Source organism: Ictidomys tridecemlineatus, chromosome 13, assembly GCF_052094955.1.
Source record: "Ictidomys tridecemlineatus isolate mIctTri1 chromosome 13, mIctTri1.hap1, whole genome shotgun sequence".
Classification (NCBI taxonomy): domain Eukaryota; kingdom Metazoa; phylum Chordata; class Mammalia; order Rodentia; family Sciuridae; genus Ictidomys; species Ictidomys tridecemlineatus.
This window is the reverse complement of record NC_135489.1, coordinates 7,899,792-7,927,568: the sequence shown is the minus strand read 5'-3', so window position 1 is coordinate 7,927,568 and position 27,777 is coordinate 7,899,792. Positions and strand designations below refer to the sequence as shown.

Here is a 27,777-nt window from a genome sequence, read left to right as displayed (position 1 = left end):
GCTGAGCCATAACCCCAGCCCCTCAGGTGGAAAATCTTTAAGGGAAGAAAATAATCACTTTCCACCCAGATGTCTACGTCCAATAAAAATGCCAGAATTAAGGTATCTTCATAAAGTTATCTTCAGAGAAAGAAAATCGGAGAGAGTTCATTGCCAGCTCACCCATTCACAAGAAATTCTAAAGGAGTCCTTAACAGTGAAAGAAAACTATGCCATTGCATTAAACCTATGAGAGCAACTAAGAACAGAGCAGGGAGGAAGAGCAGGAAGAAAAGATTAACATTAAACAGAGACAAGAGATGGTAGGGAAAGGGAGAGAAAAGGGGAATTGCATGGAAATGGAGGGAGACCCTCATTGTTATACAAAATTACATATAAGAGGTTGTGAGGGGAATGGGAAAATAAACAAGGAGAGTAATGAATTACAGTAGATGGGGTAGAGAGAGAAGATGGGAGGGGAGGGGAGGGGGGATAGTAGGGGATAGGAAAGGTAGCAGAATACAACAGTTACTAATAGGGCATTATGTAAAAATATGGATGTGTAACCAGTGTGATTCTGCAATCTGTATTTGGGGTAAAAATGGGAGTTCATAACTCACTTGAAGCTAATGTATGAAATATGATATGTCAAGAGCTTTGTAAGGTTTTGAACAACCAATAAAAAAAGAAAAGAAAAGAAAAGTATGCCAGAAGCAAAGGGGGTATGTGAGGAAGGGGCGGGGAGGGGGGCGGTGTTAAGTTGGTAAGAATCAGCTTAAAAAAACTACTTTATTGTATTCACAATTTCCTGAAAATATACATATGTCAAGCCTGAGCAGATGACACACAAGATACATACATTGCTTAATGTATTTCAATTTCATTTCTTTAAATTTGAAAACAAAATTCTTGAATTCATTTTAAATGTTGATTGAAATATTTTAAAGACATGTATCGTTAAAGAGATGAATTGGTATCTACCAAGATTCTTGTCTTCACAATTTCCTTATTGTTAGTTGGATGGTAGTAGACTATCAGACTTCACATTTCATAATTTACATTCAAGTAGATATTCCTAAATATGTATAAATTAATTACACTAATGGCAGCTCTTATGCAAGCTGGGAATGAGGCCGAAATGGGCCAGAATGGTGACTATAGGATTAATAGAAACCAAGAGCCTAATACATGCTGACTCCCAGAGAAACATAGTAACTAACAGGAGACAGATAGATTGAAAGCAAATTGCTGAGGGGAAAACATCCAGTACAAACAGTAAAGCATAAGCAATAGATAGTGGTTGTAGGTCTGTATTCACATCACATAAGGCAGACTTCAAGATCAAGTGTGTTGCCTGAGATAAAGAGGGATATTTCATAATGATGAAAATGACATTTCCTTGATATGGATTGAAAGTACATGCTTAACAGAACAAGATTCTGGCTTGCTTTTGGAATGATAACACGTGAGAGAAAGCAGGTATTTTGGCCTGAACAACTGGAAGGGTTAATTAGCCATTTAATTTCATTTAGTCTGGGAAGCCTGAAAGCACCAGGTATGAAAAACTCAGTGATTAACTCTGAGATGCTTATCAGACCTTTAAATAAGGCCTGGGGGTATTAGGGAAATATTTAATGTCCTGAAAAGAAATGAGATAATCAGGGAGATGCATACAGATGAGAGGAGTTCCCAAATCCAAACCCTGGGACATTTCAACATTAAAAAATTTTAGATATAGTAACAATTGCAAACATATATAATAACAACAAAGAGTTCCAAACTGAGTTCCAGGCATACAAAATTTCATATATAAAATTGATACATAAATTCTTGTATATTCCTAAATGAATATAGGACTCCATAATTTGGAACATATGTATAAGTAAATGCACGTTCATTTAATCATCAGAACAACCTTATGCAATAGATACAGTTTATCATCCCCAAATATGGAAGATTCCTTCAATACTTTCTTTCTTTCTTAAATACTGAAGAGCCAATTAAGTACCCAAGTTCTCACAGCTAGGTGCTAAGTACTGAGCATTTGCACTTGGGCTGAGTACAGAGTTAGTAGCCTCTATTACTGCACCCTGTCCTCTTTTGAGGAACCACTGGCAATGGTCCCTAGAAAGAAGCATCTCACGAAGTCAGGGAAAAATCAGGGCAGAATGAGGGCCTTGTGTCCTGCAGGGAGGACTGGTGGGCAAGGTTCGAAGCTGTTGGGGAGGGGGTGTCCACTAAAGGATGTTGAGAACGGGGCATTAGCTAGCCTAGAGAGTCACTGGGCACCTGACAGAGCAGTTCCTCCAAAAAAGGCTGGTAAGGTGTGATATTAGGGGTGACTGTGAAGAAAGAAAGTGAAGAACAATACAGCAGATGGGGGGGGGGAGATGCTCCAAGGAAATATGCCTTAAAGACAAAGGATGCAACTGTCAGTTTCCAGATTCCCTGTTAACTGGAATTCTGCAGCATTGAAAGGCAGAAGTAAAGCAGTTATGAAGGTCTCAGGGTGACTTTGTTAGGAGTGATGGTCCTAAGAGAAAGAGAAGGGGACTCCTTGTGCAGGGCCAGAGGTGGGCCTCAGGCAGGAAGTGCCTGTCATTCACAGGGGAGTGAAGGAAGGCGGAGCACCTGGGCACCCTGCGGAGGTTAACCTGCCTGGGCAGAAGGCAGAGAGGAGACAGGGATGTCATAAGAACTAAGGATGAAAACAGGGTAGAGCTAGTGGGGCCACATGATGGATGTGAAATATGCGACTGGTGGGGCTAAGAGATCGTTGGAGTGAACTGGGACAAAGACTGGGATTGCAAGATAATGGGATGCCTGAAAATGAGATGATGTCTTTAATGCATCAGAGCAACATTCCATCCCAAATACTTCTAAAATACGACTCCAAATTTCCAAACACTAAAAATGCAATTGATGTGCTTCCAATCTGTAGCTCTTTGGGTGCTTTATTTTTGTGGTCAGTTCCGACCCCAGGACTGCTGTAACACCCATCTCTCTTTCCAGGACACTCAGGTCTGTCTTCATTTCCATTTCTTAGTCCTAATACCTTAGTCTTCACATAGCTTCAAAGATTTTTTCCACTAGAGGGATGCTATAATACCCTGCTTTCTCTTGTCACTAATTTTTCTATGAATGTCCAATTATAGTTTCCTTGCATATACTTTCCATTCAATATATCTCCAGATTTTCTTCAGCGTGGCACATAATTTTGTCTTTATTCCTTGGAGAACACTCAAAATAGCTTTTCCTAAAAAGGAAATTACTTTCTTGATAATTTATGCCTTTTTGTTGTTTCCCACCACCAAGTGCTTCTCAAGGCTCAAGGTGATCTGAAACCCCAAGTTACTTCAATTGCCCTCTTGAATATGGGTCCCAAGAATTGTATTTAACACTATGTCAACTCATGAAAACAGAGGTAAATAACACTTGGAAGTAATGCTTGTTATTTAATATGTCAGCCTCAAGTTTTAAAAGTTATTTTTGAGGAATGCCCTACACCTAAATACTTCTCTGTGAAGAGTTTATTGCTTGCTACTTGGTCTGTGGGAGAGGGGTGAACATTTGTTCTGGTGAGTCTCTGATAGGAGCAACCTCAGATTGGGGATGTGTTACGATTTAGATTTGGAATGTCCCCCCAAAAGGTCAGGTGTTGACAGCATGGTTCCCAGTGTAACAAACTTTAGGGGTGGGGCTTTTAGGCGATGATTGGATCATAAAGCCTCTGACCTCATCCATGGTTTAATCCATTTGGTTAATTAATCCATTGATAGTTGAATAGACTCCTGGGAGGTGGGACCCAATTGGAGAATTGCCCTGGAAGACTATGCTTTTTCCCTTCCCCCACCCCCGTGATTCCCAGATAGCATTGGCCAAGCAGCTTTCCTGCACCAGGCCCTTCCACCATGAGGCTTCTGCAGTGTAACTGGCCAACCACAGATGGAGACTCCTGAAACCTCAAATCAAAGTAAATGTTATTTCCTTTAAATTGTTCTGAGATATGTTGGGCATTGCTATCAATGAAAAGCTGAACAATACCCAGGGATCATTGGAAATATGATTCACAATGGACACATGATTTCATAATTTGAATGCAGTTTTAAGTACAGATACTCACTTCATAATTTTTTCCAGATTTGAAAGAGTGGACTTTCTCCCCCCCCCCAACAGAATATTTTCTGAATCCTCAGCTCAAAACTTTCCATCTCTACCACTCCATATCTTCACTTATGTTCCAAAGTACTTTTCTTAGGGTGACTCTTCCATTTCTTACACAGCCAGAGTTCCATGAGAAAGTACCTTGTGAAACCTTTGTTATAGTCAGGTGACATTTAGAATTTATTAGCCACATTGACTCTAGCCAAAAGATGAATCCTTATTTTCATCATGAAACCAAAAGCCTAACTCCTTTTTATCATATTTTTACTTGGAAGAACGAGGCTAAATGCATTCATAATTTACTACTCCCTTAAAGGAAACAGTAATGGGCTTTTAGAAAAAAACCTTCCAGAGCACACTTATATGTTTACTAATATTAAAGCACTAGTTTTTTTTTCTGCAATAATTTAATGCCCCTCATATAAGAATTATCTCCATACAAATGCTTAAATGCTGAGTACCTCCACATTAGTCATCAAATAAAGGTTCAATTAAATACATGTTTATAGGATACCTATTATGCAACAGAGTGCTCCAAGCATCAATTCAAAGGCACATAATTCATTTACAAATATTAGTATGCTAAAAAGACAATGAAAAATACAGCAGGAGGGAAGTATGTCAAGCCCTCCACCATCAGTACCACCAAACCTCTCAGTCTTTCCTGCCCTAGCTCAGCACTGCTCTGCTTCTACACCTGCGATTCTTCAGTCTTCATCTTGGACAGCTTGTAAATGCTGCTTCTCTATGTCTGCTTTGATCACACAATTTTCACCCTATGAGTTGGTACCTATCACAGCATCACCACCAAATATGTAAGTGTTGGTGCATTCTTTTATCATTTCTGATTGTCATGCTACCCTTCCATTCCCTTTATACTGAAAAATAAAAATTGTTACTACTGCTACCAGGAGGTCAAGTCCAATGACAATTGTGGAGAAGGCAGAGACTTGAGGATAAACAACACAGAGTCAGTAAATGCCACAGGGGGCTGAGTGTGTCCCTCACCACTGGAGCAGGCATGAGAACCACCATTCACAAGCACAGCCTCCTTTCCCACAGTTACCTGCCGGCGAGGCCAGGGGGTTGAGGAAACCACACACTGTACAGAAAGACAAAGTCAGACCTTCCCCAAGTTACTTCACCCAAGTTCAGCTTTCCCAGATAACTTGGAATCATACTAATTTTCTTCTAAGATTTCAGGGTAATTGGCAAGACATATAGGAAGTATCTGGAAGAAGTGGATACTCAAGAAATGGCAGTTAAGCGTCTTTCTTGAGGGAAGTAATATTAGGTCTATCCCGTGTTCTGCTAAACACACTGGGTTGCCACCACAGGCAGCAGATGCAGGGAAATGAAGAGGCTGAGGGTGACAGCCAGAGACCCGGCAGGACACCGCAGAGCTTCCTGGATGGTGCCTCCAGGAGGTCCCAGCCGAGACTCCAGGAAGCAGGCAGTGGGACCCATGTGCATGGACACCATGCCACCCCTTGTGAGGGTCCCTGAGCTGTGGCAAAGAATTCACCCTGTCAACGGTGTGACAACCTCCTGCCACAGAGACAGGAACTGAATATCGTTCAAGCCAAGAACAGAGATGAGAACAGGCCCAGGCCCTGCAGCAGGAATTAATGTTGCTTGTGGTGAGCCTTCTCCAAAAGGCTAGATGCATGGCGCAGTGATTCCCCAAATCCCTAGGATCGACTGAGACGGTTTCAATCTTTAACCTGTTTAATGAGGCTTAGAATGAGATCCAAAGTTATTGGAAGTCATTCAGAGACCATTTTTGTGAAACTTTGCCTTTACTCAGCCTAAACTTTAACTGAAAAATGATTGTAAATTGCCTTTTTTTGTTTTCCAAGTGGAAGCTTGTCAACATTTTCTGATCACCATGTAGCAAAGTATGAGCACATTTTCTGTTTGCTATCACATTTTGCATGTACTTCTCTTCCTCTATGATGTTCCAGGGGTCAGAATACCCTGAGAGGAAAGAGAGCAGGCTGTGGCATCATCTGAGCTATCTATCTTTCCATCTATCTTAATGTTGGAGAAATCATTGAATCTTCAAACAATGCTGCCAAGGTCAAAGGAGAAGCATCAATTTGGGGAGCGGGGAGAGGCTGGAGATCCTGCCCTCACTAGAACAGAGCTATACTTCAACACCTCAAATCCTGCCCAGGACTCCCAGACTTCCCTGAGTTCTTCAGGCTCATCTGGTAAGTTGTATTTTGTGTACGCATGCAAGAAAGAGTTCTTGCTGTGCTCGCCTTCAGGATGTCCAATCCAGCACACCCTCCAGAATGCACAGTGACGAGAGCACTTACTAGAAAAAGCAGATGGGTGCATCCCCAGAAAGACAAGGGCTGGAAAGTCCCTGCCTCCAGTGATACCACCAATTCCATTTCTGCATTTCTCTAATTAAAAATATAAAAATCTCTTTCTAATACTATACTGCACCTTCTTCCTTGCTATATCTTAATCAGTAAGAAATTATGAAAACTAAAGTGAGTAGGTGATCTGTGACTTAGAAAAATAAATTTCACTGAACTCCAAGCCAGAATCCAAATTGCAAAGGCTTGGGATGAGGGGGCAGTGCAGGTTTGGGAGGAAGCAGTTAGCAGGCAAAGCAGAGAAAGGATACTGGGCTGAAGTCATTAAAAAAAAATGCAGCTTAGGTGATAGAGTGCTTCCCTAGCATGCCAAGGCCCTGGGTTCAATCCAGCACCACCAAAAAAAAAAAAAAAAAAAAAAGAAAGAAGGAAGAAAGAAGGAAGTGTGATTTAGGGTGAAGGAGATGGAGCTGATAGGGCTGAGCTGAGCATTAGCAGCAGGAGGAAACAACCATGAAGAGCACAAACAGAGAACAGGAGGGACAGGAATGAGTGAGATTTGAGAAGCTCACATGAAATACCTTTGACTTTTTAAGGTGACTCAAATTCACAGGTCTGTAAGCGATCTCAGAAGCATCTAAAACTACCTCCTCCTAAGTGCATGTATTTCTTCTTCAGCACTCAGCAAGAAGAGGCAGGCAGTTTCTTCCTGAAACTTCTAGTAGAAGTGGCATATTATCACATGAGATTTAAAGGGTTGCTCCTGAGTAGCTCAAGTGGTACAGTGCAGTAAGATGAGGAAAAAGTGGAAGCCCTTAAACCTCCCACTGATCTGTTCCCAAAGCTCCACTCTATTTTTCTAACATCCATTCCAAATACTTTCTTCCTGGGGTTAATTATAATTCTTACTTTAGCAGAGTAACAGATTCCGACATGCGGTTTAAAATACAGCCTACCCATCCCAGCCTGTTTTCAGAGGCAGGTCTGTTCATATCAGCCATTGTTTTTCATCTGGAAAAGCCTTAGAGTTCCCCCTGCACTCCCCACTTTCTTTCCTCTGTTTCTCCTTCCTTTGTTCTCTCTCTCTGTGTGACCATATTTCTTGTTGACTCCTCATTTCTTCCTTGGCCTCTTACTTCTTCATGTAAGGCCCTACCGTGCCTGTGTGCTCAGGTCTGTGCATAGAGTTAGCTCAGATGCCACTCCTGCTCAGGACGAGACATGATCACCAAGGTTCACTTTCTTTGAACTGTGTGCATTTATTTCTCTCTTCCCATGTTCTAAGTGTCAGCACTTATTGGCACCTGCCATTGTGCTTTCTACTTGGATTTGACTCGTAGGTTCATGTGATCTCAGACCCATAGATTGTGTCATCACGTCATGACATGATTTCTGATACACTTTATAATAATTTCCCCCCAGAAATTGCCAACACTCCTTCCTATTGATTTCCTTTATCCCTTGACAGACAAGATTTCCAGCATTCTACCAATTTACAGCTATATCAGGCCCTTCTTTCTCCTCCTCCTTTAAGCTTAAATTCCTTGTCATGAAATCAATAAAACTCAAGGAAAGTACATTTTAAAAAAGAATCTTCACACCAGTTATCCAGCCCTAAAAAGAGAAGCCATATATTATGCGGTGTGCCCCAGAAAGTGAAATCCCACCATTCGCCTTAGACATAAAACTTTGTCAAATCTCTACTTCATGTGAAAACACTCATTTTCAGGACTTTCCAGGCTCTTATTAGGATTTCATACACTTATGTGATGTTTTTGCTCCATCCCTTCTTTTCTTTACTGTGAGATTTGTTGCCACACTGATTCACCCTGTAACTTTATGTAGACCATTAATCACACTCAGGTCACTATGCTTCCTGGTGTAAATGAAAAGAAAAGTTAGACCTCTTCTTTTTCCTAATGGAGTTTTCGGGATGTTACATCAAAAATGTGAGTTAGTTACCAATTATGTTCTTGTTACCAAATAAGTTACTGAGTATGAATTACTAATTGATTCATAATTGTTATAATGACGATTATGTTATTGTTACTGGATAAGCTACTGATTTCTGTCTGAAGGCATAGTGAAGTCAAAAACAGCCTCAAGAAGCTATGTCATCTTACTGGTGACCTCAGCAAAGGCTGAAGTTAGATTTTGTACAGTTTTAAAGACTGGGAGGAATGTATGGCGTGGTGCTGAATAGTCTATCTACTTTCCACGCCTTTCCAGTAAGGACTGTCCACTCTCACAGTGTTAAGTCGTCTGCAATTTGAGAAGCATAAACAAACTCCTTGCCCTGAGCACCTGCTGGGATCTGTGAATGGCCAGCTACTCCCTAAATGCCTCCCAAGCACCCTGCTTTGCAGTCTCTGTCTACTGCATGGTATTTAATAAACCTGGCATCCCCCATCTGTGGGGAGAAAACTGCTTCAGGTGATATTCAGAACCTCCGTATGCCTTCCTGGCTCTGTTACTTAGCTGCACCAGCTGATGTGATGAAGACAAAGCGAAAGGGAAAAGACACTGACAAATCCAGGTCTGTGAGATCGTGGTGAGAAATTGCCTCTCTGACTCATTACAAACCAAAGCTCTTCTCCGGCCCCCACAGTGTGGTCTGTAAAATCTCCTATGACTCATTAAGCCAAATAGCCTGTCCTTCAGCCTCACTGTCTGTTGGGACAGTGTCAGAGAAGAGAGAAAAAAAAAAAAAAAAAAAAAACCACAACCCTACCTTTGTCTTTTTACTGTTTATTCAAATGTTAACTTCCAATAGCTCTTCTCTTTTTCTAAAATCACTATTCCTTTTATTTTTAAAACATACTGTACATACCCTGTTCCCCTTCCCCTGAGATTCTGGGGATCAAACCCAGGAGTGCTCTACTGCTGAGTTACATCTCCAGTCCTTTTTGGTTTTTACTTTTTAAATTCTGAGATAAGGTGTCCCTAAATCACTGGGGCTGGCCAGGAGCTAGAGATCCTCCTGCCTCAGCCTCCTGAGTAGCTGGGATTAAAGGTATGTACTAACCACTCCCTGCTTGTAAAGACCCTCTTGAAGTTGCTTTTGCCTACTTTCTTTCAGTAAGCTCTTTATATTTATTTAGATAGTTATCAGTATTCAGAGCCCATACCTATGTGTTGATTCTTTTTCTTTATATGCATAAGAAGATTTCTCTGAAAACTGTTTGAGTCTGATTTTAGTCAAATGCAGACTTCCATGATGTGGAATGTTCCTTTGCCTCTATCCTGTAAATATATTTCAAATAGTCTGCAATAATTGAAGTTATCTATATTTATAATGTGCTTCAAGGTTATACTGCTAACATTGAGCTGCTGTTTGATCAGCACACCAAACACGTGGAACATTTTATTTGTATTGAATATCTACTTTAATTTTTTGAGGTCTACATTTGAATTTTAATGTATTTTTATCTTTCAAATTTTTAAAATTAATCATTGTTATTTTAATTGTATATATGTGGGGGCTTGGAGTGATAGTTCTGTATACAGTGTACAGTGATGGAGTCAGGTAATCAACATTTCATCTCTGTCATCCTTTGTGTTTGGAGTCCTTGAGCTTCTCTCTTGTGGTGATTCATAAAATATGTAATGGCGTGTTGTAAATTATTGTCACCCCATCGTGCCCTAGGAAGTCAGAACTTATTAGGAGGGTTCCTCCAGGCGATGACTCATTCAGAAGAGTGACTGCTGGAGCCTCTAACCGTCACTCTTCTACATTCACATGTGCATTTCTAGCACCCACTGTGACACAGACCTAGTGGTACTGCCTCTCTGTGTCTGACGCACCTCACTGCACGTAAAATCCTCCAGTGCCATCCATTCTTCTGCAAAGAGTATAGGGAATGATTTTTTAAAATATGACTCTAAAAGCACAGGAAACAGAAACAAAAATAGACAATTAGGATCATATGGGACAAGGGACCCTCTGCACAGAAAGGGAAACTATCAACAGTGTGATGAGTCAACATGAAGAAATCTCCAACTATTCATGTGATAAGCCATTAATATCCAGAGTATGTAAAAAACAAACAAACAAACAAAGAAACTCAAAAAGGAAAACACAAAACTCCAACCAAAAATTGCACAAATTATATGGACAGACATTTACCAAAAGAAGAAACCTGAATGGCCAACAAATTTATGAAAAAATAAAAATAAAAGAACCGCACTCAGAAAGTCAAGGGCTATATGTTGTCTCCAATATATGAAAACTATAGAGAAAAAGAAGAAAAGGGATCTCATGAAAATAGAAGAAATAATTACATAACAATGTATCTGTTGCCTGGATTGGCAACTAGTGAGAATTACTCATTGAGCGGGCTGACCCATGGATACCTGTACGTGACTTCTTCTGACTAGGATTCAATGTATCATGTCCCAACAAATTTGGAGAGGGTAAACCTTGCTCCAAATGTCCTTGAAGACTCAAGAGTAGTATATTATGTGATTGGCACTGTGCTGAAATGTCGCTGTCTAAGATCAACAGACAGCTCTGGAGAAGTGATACCTCCTTCATTCGCTGGGAAAACCAGCACTTAGGGAGGTGGTAGCTGGTCTTGCTCCGATGCTCATGCTGTTTCCAGAGCACAGTCATTTCCTGAATGAAATGTGAGTGGCAGAGATTCATGATTCCTTGAAATATAGAGAAGTGGAACATCATAGGTAACAGCACCAAGTATTTTAAAAGCAGCTATTAGAGACAGAAAACAATTGTTTAAAAGGTTTTCAAGGACAACGTATGTATCTGGAGATACAGAGATGACTGTGCCTCATCACAATCATCTCTCTGCAGGTCTGGGACTCCAGGGTGGAATATTCCCATGAGTCTTCCTCTGTGTTTTCTGTGTGTCACACTTCCTAATTAAAACAAGACTTTCCCTCATTTTGGTATCCTTTTGTCCTCTGAGCTTTAAAAGTCCACTTTAAAACATCACTAGATTAAAATATATGTCCCTAGAGAGTTAAAGATAAAACACTACTTGTTTTATGAAACTGGAACTCTCTAGCTAAAAGTGAAGAAATCTTTACCAACTACAGCTGGTAAAATCATTTTATTTTTCTTAACTTACATGGATTATGTCACTCATCATTATATATTAATGAGTAGGCATTTAATTAGCACTGGTTTCTAATTTCTAATTAAGTTTCATAATCAATCATTACCATTCACTGCCTTGTATCTATTGATTTGTTCTAATGGGAACTAGAAATGAAATTTATAAATATTTTCTTCCACAATTTGAGAATGAATTGTTCATTTGCAGTTTAATAATAAATAAAATATAAATTACAAGGAAGTATATCACATGTATCTTTGAAAGAGAAGAAGAAAGTTGCAAATAACAAATTCAACCCAAATTATATTTGAAGCCTTATTTAAATGGGCAGAAATGTGTAAGAGGAAAAGTGAGTTAAACTCTGTCCTAAGAAGGAGAAAATCAAAAGTAGTATTTGACTTTATGTCTTTCAATTACTAAAATACATATCAAAATGCTTTTGAAATGCTTGAAATAATGAGTGGTAATATTTAAGAGATTATATCTCTTCCAAAATTCTTGTGAGAATGAAAGGAAAGAAAATCTAATCAATGTAACAAAATATAGAAAACAGAGGAAACAGCATGTAACCAGAAAACACTAATGTAGAAAATAGCAGCGTAATAATGTTGATATCAGCCCCAGAGAGAAAGATCAATAAGAAAAACCAACAATGAACAAAACACTTTCAATAAGTGCATCAGAAAGAATGTAACCCACATACATATGAGTAAAACAGATTAATTTAGACATCTTTACAAGTATAGGTAAGAAGTCTTAATAAAAACAGCAAGCAAAAAAGAACTCACGGAAAACCATATTAACACAGGGCAATTTTGTGTTAATAAGTACATTTTAAATAAGGAGAAAACATAAAATTTCATGCACTAAATACTATTCCATTAAAATGTAAAGGCATAGCAAAATTTGATGAGTCAGAAAAGTATACCTGGCATTTATTGATTATAAATAGTGTGGTAGGTTTTTAAATGGAATTATTCTATTATATATTTTAATAGATATCTCTGGGGATCATTGATACTCTTTGCATCAAATGAAAATATGTGAGACCCAACAGAGACCTCACCTCCAACTCCAACACTCTTATTCTTTGTGAAAAAAAATAAATTAAAAAAAAAACTATTATAGAGATGATTGTTTTGCAGTAATACAAAGAAAAAAACAATTTTAAGATTGACATACTCAAATTTTTTCAGAGTAAACAAAGAATGGGGAAGAACATCGAGGGGTAAATAATACAATTGAAACCAATTTTCAACATATGCAAATTTTGAGATAATTTATTTTGAACCCCATGGGAAATTTTGAAGTATCTGTCATGTTCTCGTAAGAGAAAATATCAAATATTTTCCAATTTTATAGGATTATAATTATATGGGATAGATTAATTACATAGGATTTGTTCTCTGACAACATTGGAATAACATTTGAAATGTTGCTTAGAACTTACATTTGGTTTTGTATGTTTTTTCCCTAAATATGTTTTGAACCAGAATGAAATACAAACCTCAATTCTTTACAGTTTAACAATTAATCATAATGAGAACATCACATACAATGCAGCAAATAAAATTCAAAATTGATCTTAGAAGAAAGCTCATAGTGTTAAACAGCTTTGTCAGTAAAAACATGTTATTTAAGCATCTAATTTAAAAATGAGATAAGTAAGGAATAATAAATCTAAAAAGGAAATTTAAAAATGAGATATTAGGGCAAAATTAAAGATGTCTTATTTGATTGACCTTCACAGACTTAGGCTCCATGCTTTCCACATGCTGAGGTTTGTGGCAACACTGTCCTAAACAAGTCAGTGGCAACATATTTTTGCAACTGTCACATTTGGTTAATTCTCATCGTATTTCAAACCTTATCATTATTGTATCTTCTGTGGTGACTTGTGATCAGTCATCTTCAAGGTTACTATTTGATTTTGGGACGCTGCACACGATGCCCACAGAAGACTGCAAACTTGCTGAGTATTGGGTGTGTTCCGAGTGCTCTATTGACCACTTTCCCCCCAGCTCTCTCCCTCTCCTTTGAGCTACCTGTTCCCTGAGACACAACATACTGAAATTAGACCAGTTAAGAACCCTTCTCGGTCTTCAAGTGAAAGGAAGAGTTGCACATCTCTCACTTCAAATCAAATCTAGAAATGGTAAGTGAGGAGTCATGTTGGAAGCCAAGTCAGACCCAAATTCTGACCTCTGGGGCTGAGCAGTTGGCCATGTTCTGGATGCAGAGAGAGTTCTTCAAGGAAATGGAAAATGATTCTGTAATGGACACAACAAAGATAAGAGAGTAAAGCTGCCTTATTACTAACACAGAGAAAGTCCTAGTGGTCTGTAACCAAGAGCAAGCCCAGCACAGCGTTCCCTGAACCAAAGCCTGATGCAGAGTAAGGAACCAACCTTCTTCCATTCTCTGAAGGTGGAAAAAGGTTTGAAATCTCGATTCATGAGGTTTAAGGGGAAAAAAGGCATCTCTTTATAACCTGGTTTACTGAATGTTTTAGCACTGCTGAGAACAACTGTTCATAAAAAGAAACTCCCCTCAAAATAATACAGCTTATTGAAAATTCACCTGGTCACCTGGAGCTCAGATGGGGGTCTACAAAGAGATCCATGTCCTTTTTTCGTGTCTGCTAACACAGCATCCATTCTGCAGCCTGTAGATCAAAGAGCCATTTTTATTTTTAGTTTCACTATTTAAGAAATATATTGTGTAAGCCCATCGCTTTCATAGACAGTGATTCCACAGATAGTTTTGAGAAAAGTAAATAAAAAATCTTCTGGAAAGGAGTCATCATTCTAGATGTCATTAAGAACATTGGTGACTCAGAAAAAAAAAAAAGGTCAAAATAGCAACATGAAAAGAAAATGACTGCAGCCTTCAAGGCTGAGTTTGAGTTAATCAAGATTTCAGTGGAGGAAATAATTGTGTATATCGTGGTGATAACAATGGAAATAAAACAAGCGTTTAAGAGAGCAAAATTACTGGTAATATATGAGTTTATGGTCTGAAAGAGCAAGTGCAGAGTGTGTCTCAGAGAGATCAACCAGACATTAAAAGATTTAAAAAATAAGGGGAAGGAAAGAAAAACAAACAAACAAACAAAGGACCAAGTTTAGGATAAAACAGAAATTCCTGAGGAGGGGGGAAGATAGCCAAAATTAAGCAATAAAAATTTAATAATAGAAAAGATTTCTATCATATTAATAATAAAAATTCAAACAAATTATTGGTCGTCTCAATGAGAAATCATACAAAGCTAAACCATGGTATGCTTCTGAAAAGGAAGAAGAGAAAATTTTACAAGATTCAGGGCAGAAAGAAAAAGTCGCACACCAAAAAAAGGTCAAATGGACACTGCATTTCTTTTCTGTATGTGATAACTTGAGGACTATCCTTACAGGGGCACACCCCAGAGATATAAGTCTGAAATCCAAGGATCTGTCCATTAATCAATGAGTTAGCATTCATGTGTAAAGTAGAAATAAAGGTGTTTGAAGAGCTGCTGGAGTTCAGGATCCCACACACAGGTGGGATTTCGGGAAACTGTTTAAGGACAGACTGTACCCCACAACAGGGAACAGAAGAAACACCTAAATACATGCAGATGAGGAAGAACAATGAGGGAAAAAATGTTGGAGACTTGATACATATTTTTAAAACATGGAAATGTGATGTGTCTGGGAATGTGTCATATGAGTGTTAATTAAGAACAAAGTTGTCTTTACAAATTAGTGAGTACTCATCTCAAAAATCTTGTAATTGGAGGGAAGAAAGATAAGAGAAATAAAAACATCAGAAATATGCGTTCTGGGAGTAGGAAGAAGGTATAAGTGAAAATAAAACTATTCTAAAGTTATCATTTCATTGAGGCTTAAAAATAATCATACTTAAGTGAAAGAAATGTTGATTTTGGTGGGAGGAATTGATTAGCATATTATTTTCCATCAATTTATCATATATGTTTGCCTAAAAGACTGACATAATGGAAATATTCATTACCATAATGGAAAAGTATATTAGAATTTACAAATAATGGGGGAAGAGAGATTGAATAAATAAAAGACAGGTCAAAGAAGGAAGCATTGAGAAGTGTTTTAAAAAATCATACAAAGGAAATGTAAAAAGAATAAATCTAGCATAGTGAGGTGCCACTAAATAATCCCATCAGATGTCACAGGATGTTGGATTAAAATGCAAATCTCTTCTAAATTTTGTTTAAAGGGACTACAACTTAAAGTAAATTAAGAAAAGAAAGTATTCAGTAAAGAGATATTTTAAAATGTAGCAATAAAAGAGCAGTATTTTTAACATATGCTTTACAAATAAGAGCACCAAAAAGCACACAGTGTATAAGTGATTTGAATGGCATACTATGGGGTGTAGCTAAGCCTCCATTTACCTGAGTGCAAGGAACAAGAAAGCAGTACATACATGAACAGTTTCTATTACAATGCAAGAAGAAGAAGCAAAATTCGATTTTAATGAAAAAAAAAACCTCAATCTGACTTTCTTAGAATTCGACATAAGAAAAATATAAATGCAGTTGAGATTAATCATTGAATCATCATCCCTTAAAGGACATATCCACGTATAAAAATCCTATCAAGTGTTTAAAAATAGAGATTTTATTGACTACTGTTCCGTAGAATGTCAATAAACTCATTATAAATTCATAAATTACTTTAGCAGAGTTTAAATTACAGAAAAATCACAACATCGCCAGAAAGCAATAAAGAATATTTCATACAATAATGAGTGAGAAAAAAGCTTTCAAAAAGATTTGTGGAAAAAAAAAATCCTTGAGTACTGACCAGGCTGGGGTTTTAAAGGGCTTCAACCTGTAGCCGGCTTCCTGCCTAAGGGGATGTGTTGAAGTGTGGGTGTATGTGGTGCAGTTTATATGAAGTCCAAAGTTTCTAAATCCTTGCATGTAAACTCTTCACAATCCCACTGGGTTTGCAGAGTCAAAGATCCATCAGGTTTTTGAAAACAGATTAGGTAAGTGTTCAAAGCCACAGAGAATGTGGTGAAGTCATTAGCCAGCACCATTTCTTCCCTAAGGGTATTTGGCTATACTGACCCATCAGGAGAGTGAGAATTCTTCTTTGCTCCCAGCTCTGGGTCGAGGCTGTGGATTCCCTACAATGGCATAAGGCCTGAGAAACACATTAGAGACTTGCAGGTATTTGAAACACTATCTGCTGCTCAGAATAATCACTGCTTGATAAATTAAAAAATATGTTCCTGATCCAAACAGAAAACCAGCAATCGAAGTATCTATAAAATGAAAGTTATTTAGGAAGCTAGTACCATAATTGATGCAGTATTAAATAATTTCCCCTTACTACGCAAACAGGCAAAGATGCCAGTCTTACCAATTTGATACAATGTTATTCCATAGGCCTTGATCCCAGAAAGAAGGGAGTGGGAGGAAGAGCTGGAACTCCAGTTGCATGCCACAAAGCCCAGCTTTTTAGTACTACTATTTTTAATGCAGAGGTAAAAAATTCTATGTGCAGAAAATGAAAAAGTAATTTGCATGTATAATACTAGATTTAATAGATGAATCTAGAAAGGTCAATATGTGAAAAACTACTATTTTTATATTCTAAGAGCAAAATAAATTGAAAATGAGGTAAAACACTACTTATAAAGACTTTAAAATCAAATATCAGGAAATAAACTTAAAGAAATATGTGCAGATGTCTGAAATAAAAGTGTTTTAGTTTGCTAGGACCTCCAGAGAAGGTACAGAAGACAGGGTGACTCAAATGACAAGTATTTATTTTCCAACAAATCTGGCTGCTAGAACTCTGGGGTCAGTATCAGCAGGACTGGTTTCTTCTGACGCCTTTCTGTGGCTTGTAGATGAAGTCTTCTCCCTTGGTCTCTCATTATGTAACCTCTGTGCACCTCTGTTTTAGATTCCTCTTCTTCTCAGGACTTATTACATTAGAACCCACTCTAGCAACTCCATTTTAACCTGATTACTTCTTTAAAAATAGTCTGAGGACTTCAGCATATGAATTTTGAGGGGACACAATCTAGGTCATAAAACATAGTGAAACAATAGTGGAAATAAATAGAATGAAAGAAATACTAACAGTTGGAGCAGATAGGAGAGAGGAGACGGGTGTGTGATGTAACTGAGCCCAGTGCTCATTTGTCCTTGAAGGAAATCAACATCAGAAAATCCAAAAGTTAAAAAATCAAGAAAGAGCACAGAAATTGATAACAAGCATATCAATTAACAATGTGGAACAATCACTAAAATAACTGAAAATAGGGCTTTTGAAATGTGGTTGGCTCTACGAAGTTGAAATGGATCTAAGTGAAAGAAGTAGCAGAAAACCACTTCTTGACTTTATAAAACTTCTGTGGACTACTTTTTAAGTTATATGTATATGTTGAAGACAAACAAAATTTATAATTAAATACTAAAAAATAAGTTAATTAATCAGAAAATAGAACTCTATTTGGTATACATGATGTTAAAGAAAGAAAAAGAATCAAGCTAAAGAGACAATAACCACACATTTCAAGGAAACCTTTGATACTCTAAGAGTGCATGAAATATTAATTTTAAAATCATGAATGTATTTGAGTATTTGCATATATATAAATCCATAAAATTGGCAAATCTAACTTAACAAACCTGGAAGGATCATTAAAATCAGAATGAGATCAAAGTGACAAAGACTTCTCAACTCTACAGAACCAATGATGCTATCAAACTTCAACTTCAACCACATTTAAAAAGTTCTATTTTCAGTTATTTTAGTGATTGTTCCATATTGTTAGTTGATATACTTGTTATCAACTTCTATATTGTTTCTTGATTTCTTAACTTTTGGATTTTTCTTATATTGATTTCCTTCAAGGACAAATGAACAGTTGGCTCAGTTACATCACAAATCTATCTCCTCTCTCCAATCTGCTCCAAGTGTTAGAATAAACTTTATATTAGAAATGTTTCTGGAAATAGAGGAATAACACTTCATATTTCCTTTTTTAAAAAATACATACTCACAGGATATACTCACAACTATAAATCAATCTCACTAACAGGAAACCCCACCAAATTCAATATTTTAATTAATTGCTAAACATGACCAAATAAACTGTATTTTAGGAAACCAAAGATGATCAATACTATAAATGCACTAATATATCTAGTTTATTATGCTTGAGGTACAAGTGTATTTTATGATCTTCATAGATTCTAATGACACTCTTTGTAAAATTTAAAAAAATATTTGATTAAGAAGGACTTTATAAAATCATTGAAAATAACCATGTATTAATAGTAGTGATATAACTATTTTAATTTTATCAATAGTAAACATTTTAGTTATTTGTCAACATATCATGTAATCCTTCTTCCAAATCTCATTTATCAAAAATAGTGTGAAATGACTTAGTTAGCATCTGTTTTGTACCATTGTTCCAGAAGTTATATCTACTTCAATAAAATGAGAAAATATTTTCTAAAAAAGGGTTGACTAGGAAATAAAATTTTTTTAAGAAGAAATGCAAAAGAATTAACTTAAACCCATTTTTATAATGTTTTTAATGATATTTCTAAAAAAAATCTGTAATATTCTAATATAATCATCCATTACAAAAAATATGCTATTTCCAATAGCAAAAGTACAATGAAGAATGGATTTAGAAGAAATATGCCACTGTGATGCTCATGAAGAAAGCTGCATAATTCTACCAAGAAGCATGATTTGTGAAAAGAAGAAGCAAAGTAATGTTACTACACAGGAACATTCAGTGTTTTACATATCTATGTTCACTCCAATGCCACTCAAGAAATTCAGTTTCAAGCAAATCCAATGGGAAATAAGGCGGGTAAGGGAGTGGATTTACAAAATAATAGTACCACAAATTTTGAAAAAGAAAAAATAATAAACATACGATGAGGCAAGGGATTTTCCCAGCCAGATGTCAAAGCATTTTATGAATATATTAAATCATTGTACATATTATAACTAGCTGAAGTTCTGCAGTTCTATTGTACAGATTCATGTTCAGCCAAATACACAGAAGTGGATACATAATAACTGCTAGTACATAATATTTGGACCCCCCAAATTGAGTAAACTGAGATCTATTCAGTAAGTGTGATTAAATGAGAGAAAAAATATACATATTAAGATTCCCTCCAATCGGGCTAAATAAATTAATTAAATACTTAAATATATCATGAATATTTTGAAAGATAAGGGGGCTACTCTGGAAAATAATGTTTGTGTGGGCAACCAAATAATTTGAACACATTAAATCCTCTCACGTGAAGATTGCAATTATATTAGAAAAGAAAAATAATCCACATGAAATTGCTACAGGTAACTAGGCGACAAGGTATGCCAAAGACTATGCAATAAGATGGGATATGGCCCGTCAACAACGGGGACAAACCCTTGGTGGGAGAGTAGTCATGTAGGAGAGAGGAGAAGGGAGAATGGTCTCTGGCTGCCCAGGGAATCAAAATCCCCCAAACACATCAAAAAAGGACACATCTCCAAGAGGCAGAGTGCCCACTCATAGTAGAGGGAGGAAGAGATCCTTCTTAGAACTGGGTGAAGGTACAGACATCCCTAATTTCAGGTGATTGTGTGACTTCTGTGCCCAGAGGCGCAGGTGTACTAAGTGGCCTTAGCCTGAGCATTCTGAAATATTAAATCTCATCTAGAGAAAATGCAAGTGGGAAGTGGGGGAAGGCACCGCAAAACAAGAATTCTGACATTCAGATTCAAATATAGTAGATTAAGGGACCTGAGTAGGTAAATCTCAGAGAGTATTAAGAAGGGGATGCACTGCGGAGCCATCTTCCTGATGATTTCATGGTGCATGAAGAGGAGGATGCTGGGGGTATCCTAACTTGATTTCTCCCCCACAAAAAGACATGCCCCCAAAATAGAATTTAAAAATACTCCTAAAAATTAGCATCAGAAAAGTATTGGGAATACACCTCCCCAGTGTCTTGAGTAGGACACATGAATTGGCAGACATCTTTAGGTTAGGTGGCGCCCAGGAGGTGGGTACATGTTATCTAGCCAAGAGACACTTAACATGTCCACATTCTTGTGATGACTTCATCTTGAAAATGACATCCTGTCACTTCTGTGATACTGTATTTGTCAGAATCAGTTCAATAAATCCAACACAGGTTCCAGAAGAAGGATTTTAAGGATGTCAACTCCTCTAGGGCCCATCTTAGAACTGCCCACAGTACCACATCTTCTTCATGTGCAAAATATGTTGATCCCCCTCCCCAAGCCCTCAAATCCTTGCCCCACAGTAGCATGGGCTCCAAGTACAGAAAACTTGCTACATAAAACAGGTCGTGAGATAAATCAGGCTTCTCAATGTAACTCCTTAGGCTCAGTTGTTCAACTATAGATCTTTTCTCAAACTGTAATATTTTCTCAAAACTTTGAAACTAAAGAGACAAGTTATTGCTTCCCCAAATCCAACATCCAATGATGGAATAAGCATAATACAAACATTATACATATTTCTATTCAAAATCGGTGAAAATGGAAACAACAGAGTTACTGGTCCAAAATGATTCTGAAATCCAGATGAAGAAATATTGAAAATGTGGATTAGCTGTCAAGGTCAGAGTATAATTGCCCATAATTATTTGCTCTGCCCTATAGACTGTTGGTTCCTCCTCTAAGTTATCTCTACTTTTTCATTAAAGTTAGCATATTTTTGCAGCTCGCCAATTCTCTCAGCCTGCTTTAGTATTGCCAGGACAGTATTGGGATTCCAAGTGCCTCTCCTCATTCTGGATTTTTTTGTCTGGCATGTTTCTGCATATATAACTCCTTTTATAATAATAGTTGAATAAACTAATGAAATGGTTTCCCACAAAGAGAGAGGAAAAACAGAGAGGAAGGAATCACAGGTCAATGTACTTGTTTGATAGACTCAACTTTGAAAGTTTGTAAATATTTCACATAAAACTAGAAAAATAGATGAAATACTTAATATTGACTCTCCCAACATTAATTTCAATCAGAAATATCTTTCAAAATTGAGAACATTTTTTCCTTTGGAAATATTTCTATAGTAAAAGAACTCCCTTACTTTTTAGCAGAAAAGTTTAGAAACACTAGGAAACACATTCTCTCTCTCTCTCTCTCTCTCTCTCTCTCTCTCTCTCTCTCTCTCTCACACACACACACACACACACACACACACACACCATACATATACTCCATGCAACTAGTTTATGGAAACTGAAATTCATTCCCCATTCCCCATTTTTGGAACCAAGGGTTCAAGAGAAGTAATGAATTCTAGGTCTGGAGTTGGAAGTGTCTAAGATGAAACTGGAATATTTCTTGTCAACAATAAACCTGGTAATGTTCTTGAGCATCTGTTAAAAGCACAAGAATGTCAAGTGAAGCAGCTCCTTCAGTCCAAATATAGAAAAGAATGACCATGAGTTATTGAACTACAGGAAAATCTTCTAGTATAAAACAGAAAGTTATTCTTAATTTATTTGTTTGTTTAGTTTTGTTTTTAGTAAAGGAATTAGAATTCATAAATCTGGGAATAAAATAAAATTAGAAGGCCATAAATTTTCAATTCTAAATGAAATAGTACATGTAACCAATAATCATCTGTGGCAGCAGAAGCAATTAGTACAAAATTGATGGAGAATTTTATAATATCTTTTATAATTTTAGATGAAATTTATACTTTATATATTTTACAATTCTATAATGACAGACAGCATTTTAGAATTCAGGGTGGCAGTATTTTGACACTTTAGTCAAGTGGACAGCTAGACATGTGGTTACCTGCAATGTGATTCAAAGAAATATAAATATTTCTTATGGATTATTTTTGGAGGAAAAAAAGAAGAATATAATCAAATTTCTAAGTCACATTGGTAGTTAATAGGAAATGTGGGACTTATATGAGTATATTAAATAATTCCATTAGGATACAATGAACTCAATTCATAGTTGGGAAAACTTAATGACAAATAACAGTATTTTCAACCTGCAAACAAATAGCACACACAAATTGTTCTATCAGAAATTTTAAAATGAAAAGCAAATATAGGAGACTATTTAAGTTATTTAAACATATTAGTGGTCTTCATAAATATAAAAATGCAGGTACAATCATTACATAATCCTTAAAAGTCACAGTTGCCTATCATACCTGATCATTACATAAGCCTAAAACAATTGCTTAGACAAAAAGTAATCCCTAACTTCTGTGGACCCAGATTATCATACAAATGAAAATGGAAGTGAGTGATCATGAAAATTGCAACAGTTCCAAATTCAATCTCAAAATTTTGGCTGTGTAGTAGAAGACTCCAATGCCTCAGTTTCCCTCTCTAGTAAATGGCGACAATGCTCCATTAAACATTTATAGTTGCAAAGGACTGAATGAAATGTTGTATTTATATTTTAGAAAGCAGTCCTGTACACAAGTTGAATAGACACATGTCTCAGGCCTTTAGAGGAGGCAGCACGTGGAGTAAATAGGGGGCTTTGAAAACTTTCTCAAAAGCCAGAAAGAAATTGAGAGCTCATTCCTGAGTGAAAAATCCAATGAACTCTGCCATGTTGTTTTAAATCTCTGCCAAAGCATCTGGTAGTTTGCATGGTGGGCAGTCCAAAACAGAAAAGAGAGAGAAAGGGAGAGGGGCGGGGGAAGGGAGAACAACTTGGTACATGAATGAATGACTGGAATAGGGCATGTTGAAATTCAGGATTTCCACTGGGCTCTAGATGGAGACTTTTGCTAAGGATGGGACAAAAATCATCCTTGGGATGCACATTTGTTTGGGGCGAAGGACGTGCTAACTTGTCCTCCAAGCTTTTATTTATTTATTTATTTTCTCAATCAAATTCAGTTTCTTCTCTTATTCTGATTGTATTCCAAATAGGGCTAAGACATTTTAAATGAGAACCTAGAAAGCTCTGCTCGAGGTAATAAACAGAAATAAACTGTTTATTATAATCTTCTGAACATTCATTAAATATAAAGTATTTTATAAATAAAGAAGTCATAATAACATCTTCAATATTTAGGCTTTTATTTTCTAGTTAGGAAAACCTGAGCCACTGAGTGCTCAAAGTAGTCCATGTATTGACAGCATTCAACATTCAATACTCTCTTTCCCCTTGAATCTTAGAAAACGATACCATTTTTTTAAAAAATTAAAATCTTTCCAATGCATTAAAAATCTACTTTTAAATATCTGTTCCCACACGTAGGGCGAAGGGGAGAAGTTCTTCATTCCTTTGATTTTACAAAAATCAAACATCTCAGGGCAGCCGCTGATCAGGGCGAGGCTCTCCGTTTCCCGAGTAGATGGAGAGCCGGGAGAACCAAAACGCGTGCATAAATCAAGCCCCCTGGGTCGGTCTTGCTTCTGGAGCGGAGGAAGTCGGCGCCGGCTGCCTCGCCTGACGGCTTCAGTCTCTTCAGCGGCAGGAGGATTAGACACATGCGCAGGATTGGTCTCTTTGTGTGCACCGGGAAGGGTTTGGCGTCGATTTACACTTCCTAACGGGGCAAAGACCTGGAACGGCCGCGTGTGCCCGGGAGTCACAATGCACTGTAAACACCACCCCTGAAATAAACATTGTCTCGCTCCGTCGGCCTCCCGCGTGGCGAGTCTCCCCACCGCCGGGTCCCCGGTGTCCAGCTTGGGAGGGGAGATGAGAGCCCGGGAAGGAGGAGACCTGTCCTTAGGCATCCCGCACCCGGGAGCGCGTGGCGGGCACAGGGAGCGGCGGGCGCGGTGGCGGGGGCGCGGGGTGGCGGGTGCCGCTCCCCGCCCGACCCGGAGTGATGGAGCGCGTCTTGCGAGCATCTTCGAGCCCAGCCACCCCGCGGGCCAGGGGGAGGGAGCCGGGCAGGCGAATCGGCCCGCCCCGCCGTCCCTCCCCCTCCCCCCGCGCCGGGGAGCCGCGGTGGTGCGCTCCGGCCAGCTGTGCGCCGCCGAGTGAGGCGCCAGCCCGTGGGTGCTGCCGGGGGCGGCGCGGAGGGGGCGCCCGCAGCTGGCGGCGGCGCGGGCCGCGGTGCTCGGCTCGCGGCGGGGGGCGGAGGTGAGGACCCGAACGCGGAGGGCTGGCGCTGCTCGAGGCGCCGGGCCCCGTCCTCCGATCGCGGCGGCCCTGCCTGCGACCCCGCGTCCCCGCCGGCGGGAGCTCGGGGAGCACCGGGCGGCGGCGCGGCGGCTGGCGGCGGCTGGCTGGATGCGAGACCTGCGCGGACCCGGCGGCGGACGGCGGCTCTCGACTCCGGGAAGCGGCTCGCCCGGCGGACAAGCCCGAACGCGCTGGCCATGGCCTCCAACTTTAACGACATCGTCAAGCAGGGCTACGTGAAAATCCGCAGCAGGAAGCTGGGGGTGAGTCGCTCGCTCGGTTTTCTCCTTCCCTGGCGTTCGTTTGGCCCCGCTGGCTGCTTGGGGAGTGGGGGCGGGGAGAGGTGACAGGCGCGGGGACCGGGGCAAAGAGGGACCCGGCCCTCCCGCGGACTGTCCGCTTGTTGCTTGACCGGGCTGGGGACCCGCACCTGCCTGGGGGAGTCTGCAGACCGGGGCTCCGGAAGCTCCTGGGTGTCTATCCTCAAGTGAGCAGGGCTGATTTCGACCATACTGAGAAGTCCAGTGGACCAAGGGGATCTCCAGTTCCGAAGATGAAGCCTCCCCGGAGGAGATTTATACACGGTGCTGCCCACACAAGGAGCTGCTCTCAAAAAGTGTGCGCCTTTCCGTAGAACTGCTCGGTGTGCAGACGCCCGAGTGTATCTGCGTGTGTTAAGAATCACCATTTTCTGGTGCCCGCTTTCCAAGCCCGTTTCGAAATTCTCTTGTGATGCACCGTCAGCGCCCTGAGAACCGATCGGCTGTAGCAAGCGGATTTCATGTGCCCTTAACAACTGCCCCCTGGCAATCTGCCTCTTTCCGTGTGTGCTCCCGGGCAGGTGTACCTGCGCCGGTGAGCAGGCAGGTGTGTGTGCACCCTTTCGCCCACCGACACTGGAAAGTCCGCGGAGCAAAGTTTACCGAGACCTTCTCCTACTTTCTTCTTCAGAGGCGTTTTGCCCGACTTGGGAGAGGAAGTGTAGACCTCAGGGGTGCCAAACTTATCTAGCGACCAGGGAAGGAGGTAAAAAGGGACACGCTGGTTATTGTAGATGACCTGGGATGTAGACAGAAGGGGGCAGGATAGGAGAGGCAGGCTCCTGGGTGAAGGACTGCCTGGACTGGGCGGACGCAAGGGGCGGAGGAGCGATGGGGTACCCGGGGGGAGCGCGCGACCTGAAGTGGCCACAGGGACCCACCAGGGCGGGCAGGTCCGGAAGGGAAACTCGATCTGGAAGAAAAAGAACCAGTTTCCTGATTTCTCTGGATGTCTCTCAGCCTCACTGGTCTCAAAGTTCCAGTTCTGAGAAGCTCCGTAATCCTGGGGCAAAGTGGCCTGGAGCTAGAATATTCCCCGTGTTTGCTGCGGAGTGGATGAACACTTCTACTTGGAGAAGAGAAGAGACAGAGGGGAGAACTTCGTTAATCTTCGCGTAAAAAAGGAAAAGAAAGGCACCTTTAGATAGTTGAACGAAGGTGCTCCGCAGTGTCCGGGAAAGGGGGAGAATACGATCCAGAATCCCTCTGTGGGGAGTTGGTGGAGGCAGGTGTAGGGAGCAGGATGGGATAGGCAGATTGCCTCTAGTACCGCCCCTGCGCAGACTGTACCCTAAGGACATTAGAGACCCGTCCTCCTCGAACTTCAGTAGCTGGGTGGAACGACAAGGTGAGTTAAGAGCTAGGAAAACAGGACTGGGTGAAAACAAAGCCCCCCTTCCCTAACCTAGAGCCATGTATGCCCCATCATAGCCCCCGAAGCCAGGTCTCAAGGACTTTTATTGGTTAGAAGATTGCACTTCATTCTTCTCCAGGGCGATAAGAAAGAACCCCGTGAAAATCTGCGATTGTCCATGAGGCTGATTGCTTCTCGCATTTGGGACGCGGTGCTCCAATCTGTCACCTGCACAGCTGTCAGCTAAGAAAGGAGGCACGGAGCCTTCTTATCCCGACCTTTGTCGCCCTTTGCTTTCCAAAGGGGAGCTTATTTACCACCACCTCCCTGGGTCTTCTGAAACTCCAACTGTGGCTGACTCTTTAAACGGTGTAATCTAAAGGATGAGTGAAGTCCCCCAGAGAGATGCGTTCCTGCTTCACAGAGTGACAGCGCACTTGAAAATGAGACGAATAGCCCCAAGATTCCCCTCCTGGATGAAAATGAGATGAATAGCCCCAAGAATTTCCCTCCTGAAAGTCCATAGAATTCTTCCCCCAACCCAAGCCTTTCAGTCTTCCATACAGTGAAAACTGAATATGTAGTCTAATAATAAGGCCCAAGTCAAGAGCACTGAATCTTTCTTTGCATAGTTATGGCATCAAGGGCTTTTGAAAAGTCGATTGGGAACACCATTTCTGTCTAATCATGTTTGCACATGTTACAAGTTAGCAACTACCTAGTCTTTTTCTAAACTCACCTTAGAGTTATGCCTTTGTAAAGGACAGCCATCATAGAAAATAATAAACATTCTTCTATATATATATTGATTGTTTTTGTCTTCTATTTCTGTTTGAGAGGTGTGAACGGCAAAGTTTAATGTTGAAATAGTTTTGTTTTAACATTGAATATTTTTTTGGAAATGATCAATTGTTAAAAATACTGTAGGGACTTTTCAGAATGTTCTAGTAGGCCGAAGAGTTCATTCAAATGACAAAATTTGACCTGCTCAGGGTTGGGAAGCTTGAGTTAAGTGGGTCCCATAAAAGAGTGAAACCCCCATCAAAACTGTATGTATGCCTTTAAAAATGCATCATCATACCTCAAATCATAGCAATGAATCTTATCTAAAATTAATGATTATTTTTATTACAAATGATTCATATTATTAATTTTGTGGGCTCAAAACCACACACATTTCCAAATAAAATGTGTTTAACTAAGGCTATATGACATATGGTCAACACTGAATTTCAAAAGAGAAATAATCGCAATTGAATATGTATAAATATCTGATTTAGTATGAACAGCACTCATGCTTTCAAACATCAGATTTTGGTTTGGCCTGAGCAGGAGGCCAATCACATCAGTGATAATTGTGATGTGAAAGCACATTTTGTGATGAAATGCTGTAATTCACTCTTTAGT

At 39.5% G+C, this 27,777-nt stretch overlaps 1 protein-coding gene across 1 annotated transcript in view; it reads left to right on the top strand.

The window, feature by feature from the left end:
- Positions 1–24,606: 24,606 nt before the first annotated feature.
- The window catches only part of Dok6 (docking protein 6), a 364,718-nt gene continuing 361,547 nt past the window's right edge, over positions 24,607–27,777 (top strand). The window contains exon 1 of the mRNA XM_078029901.1: positions 24,607–24,959. Within this exon, the coding sequence (XP_077886027.1) occupies positions 24,894–24,959 (66 nt within the window). The 5' untranslated portion in view covers positions 24,607–24,893. The remainder of the gene's footprint in view (positions 24,960–27,777) is intronic.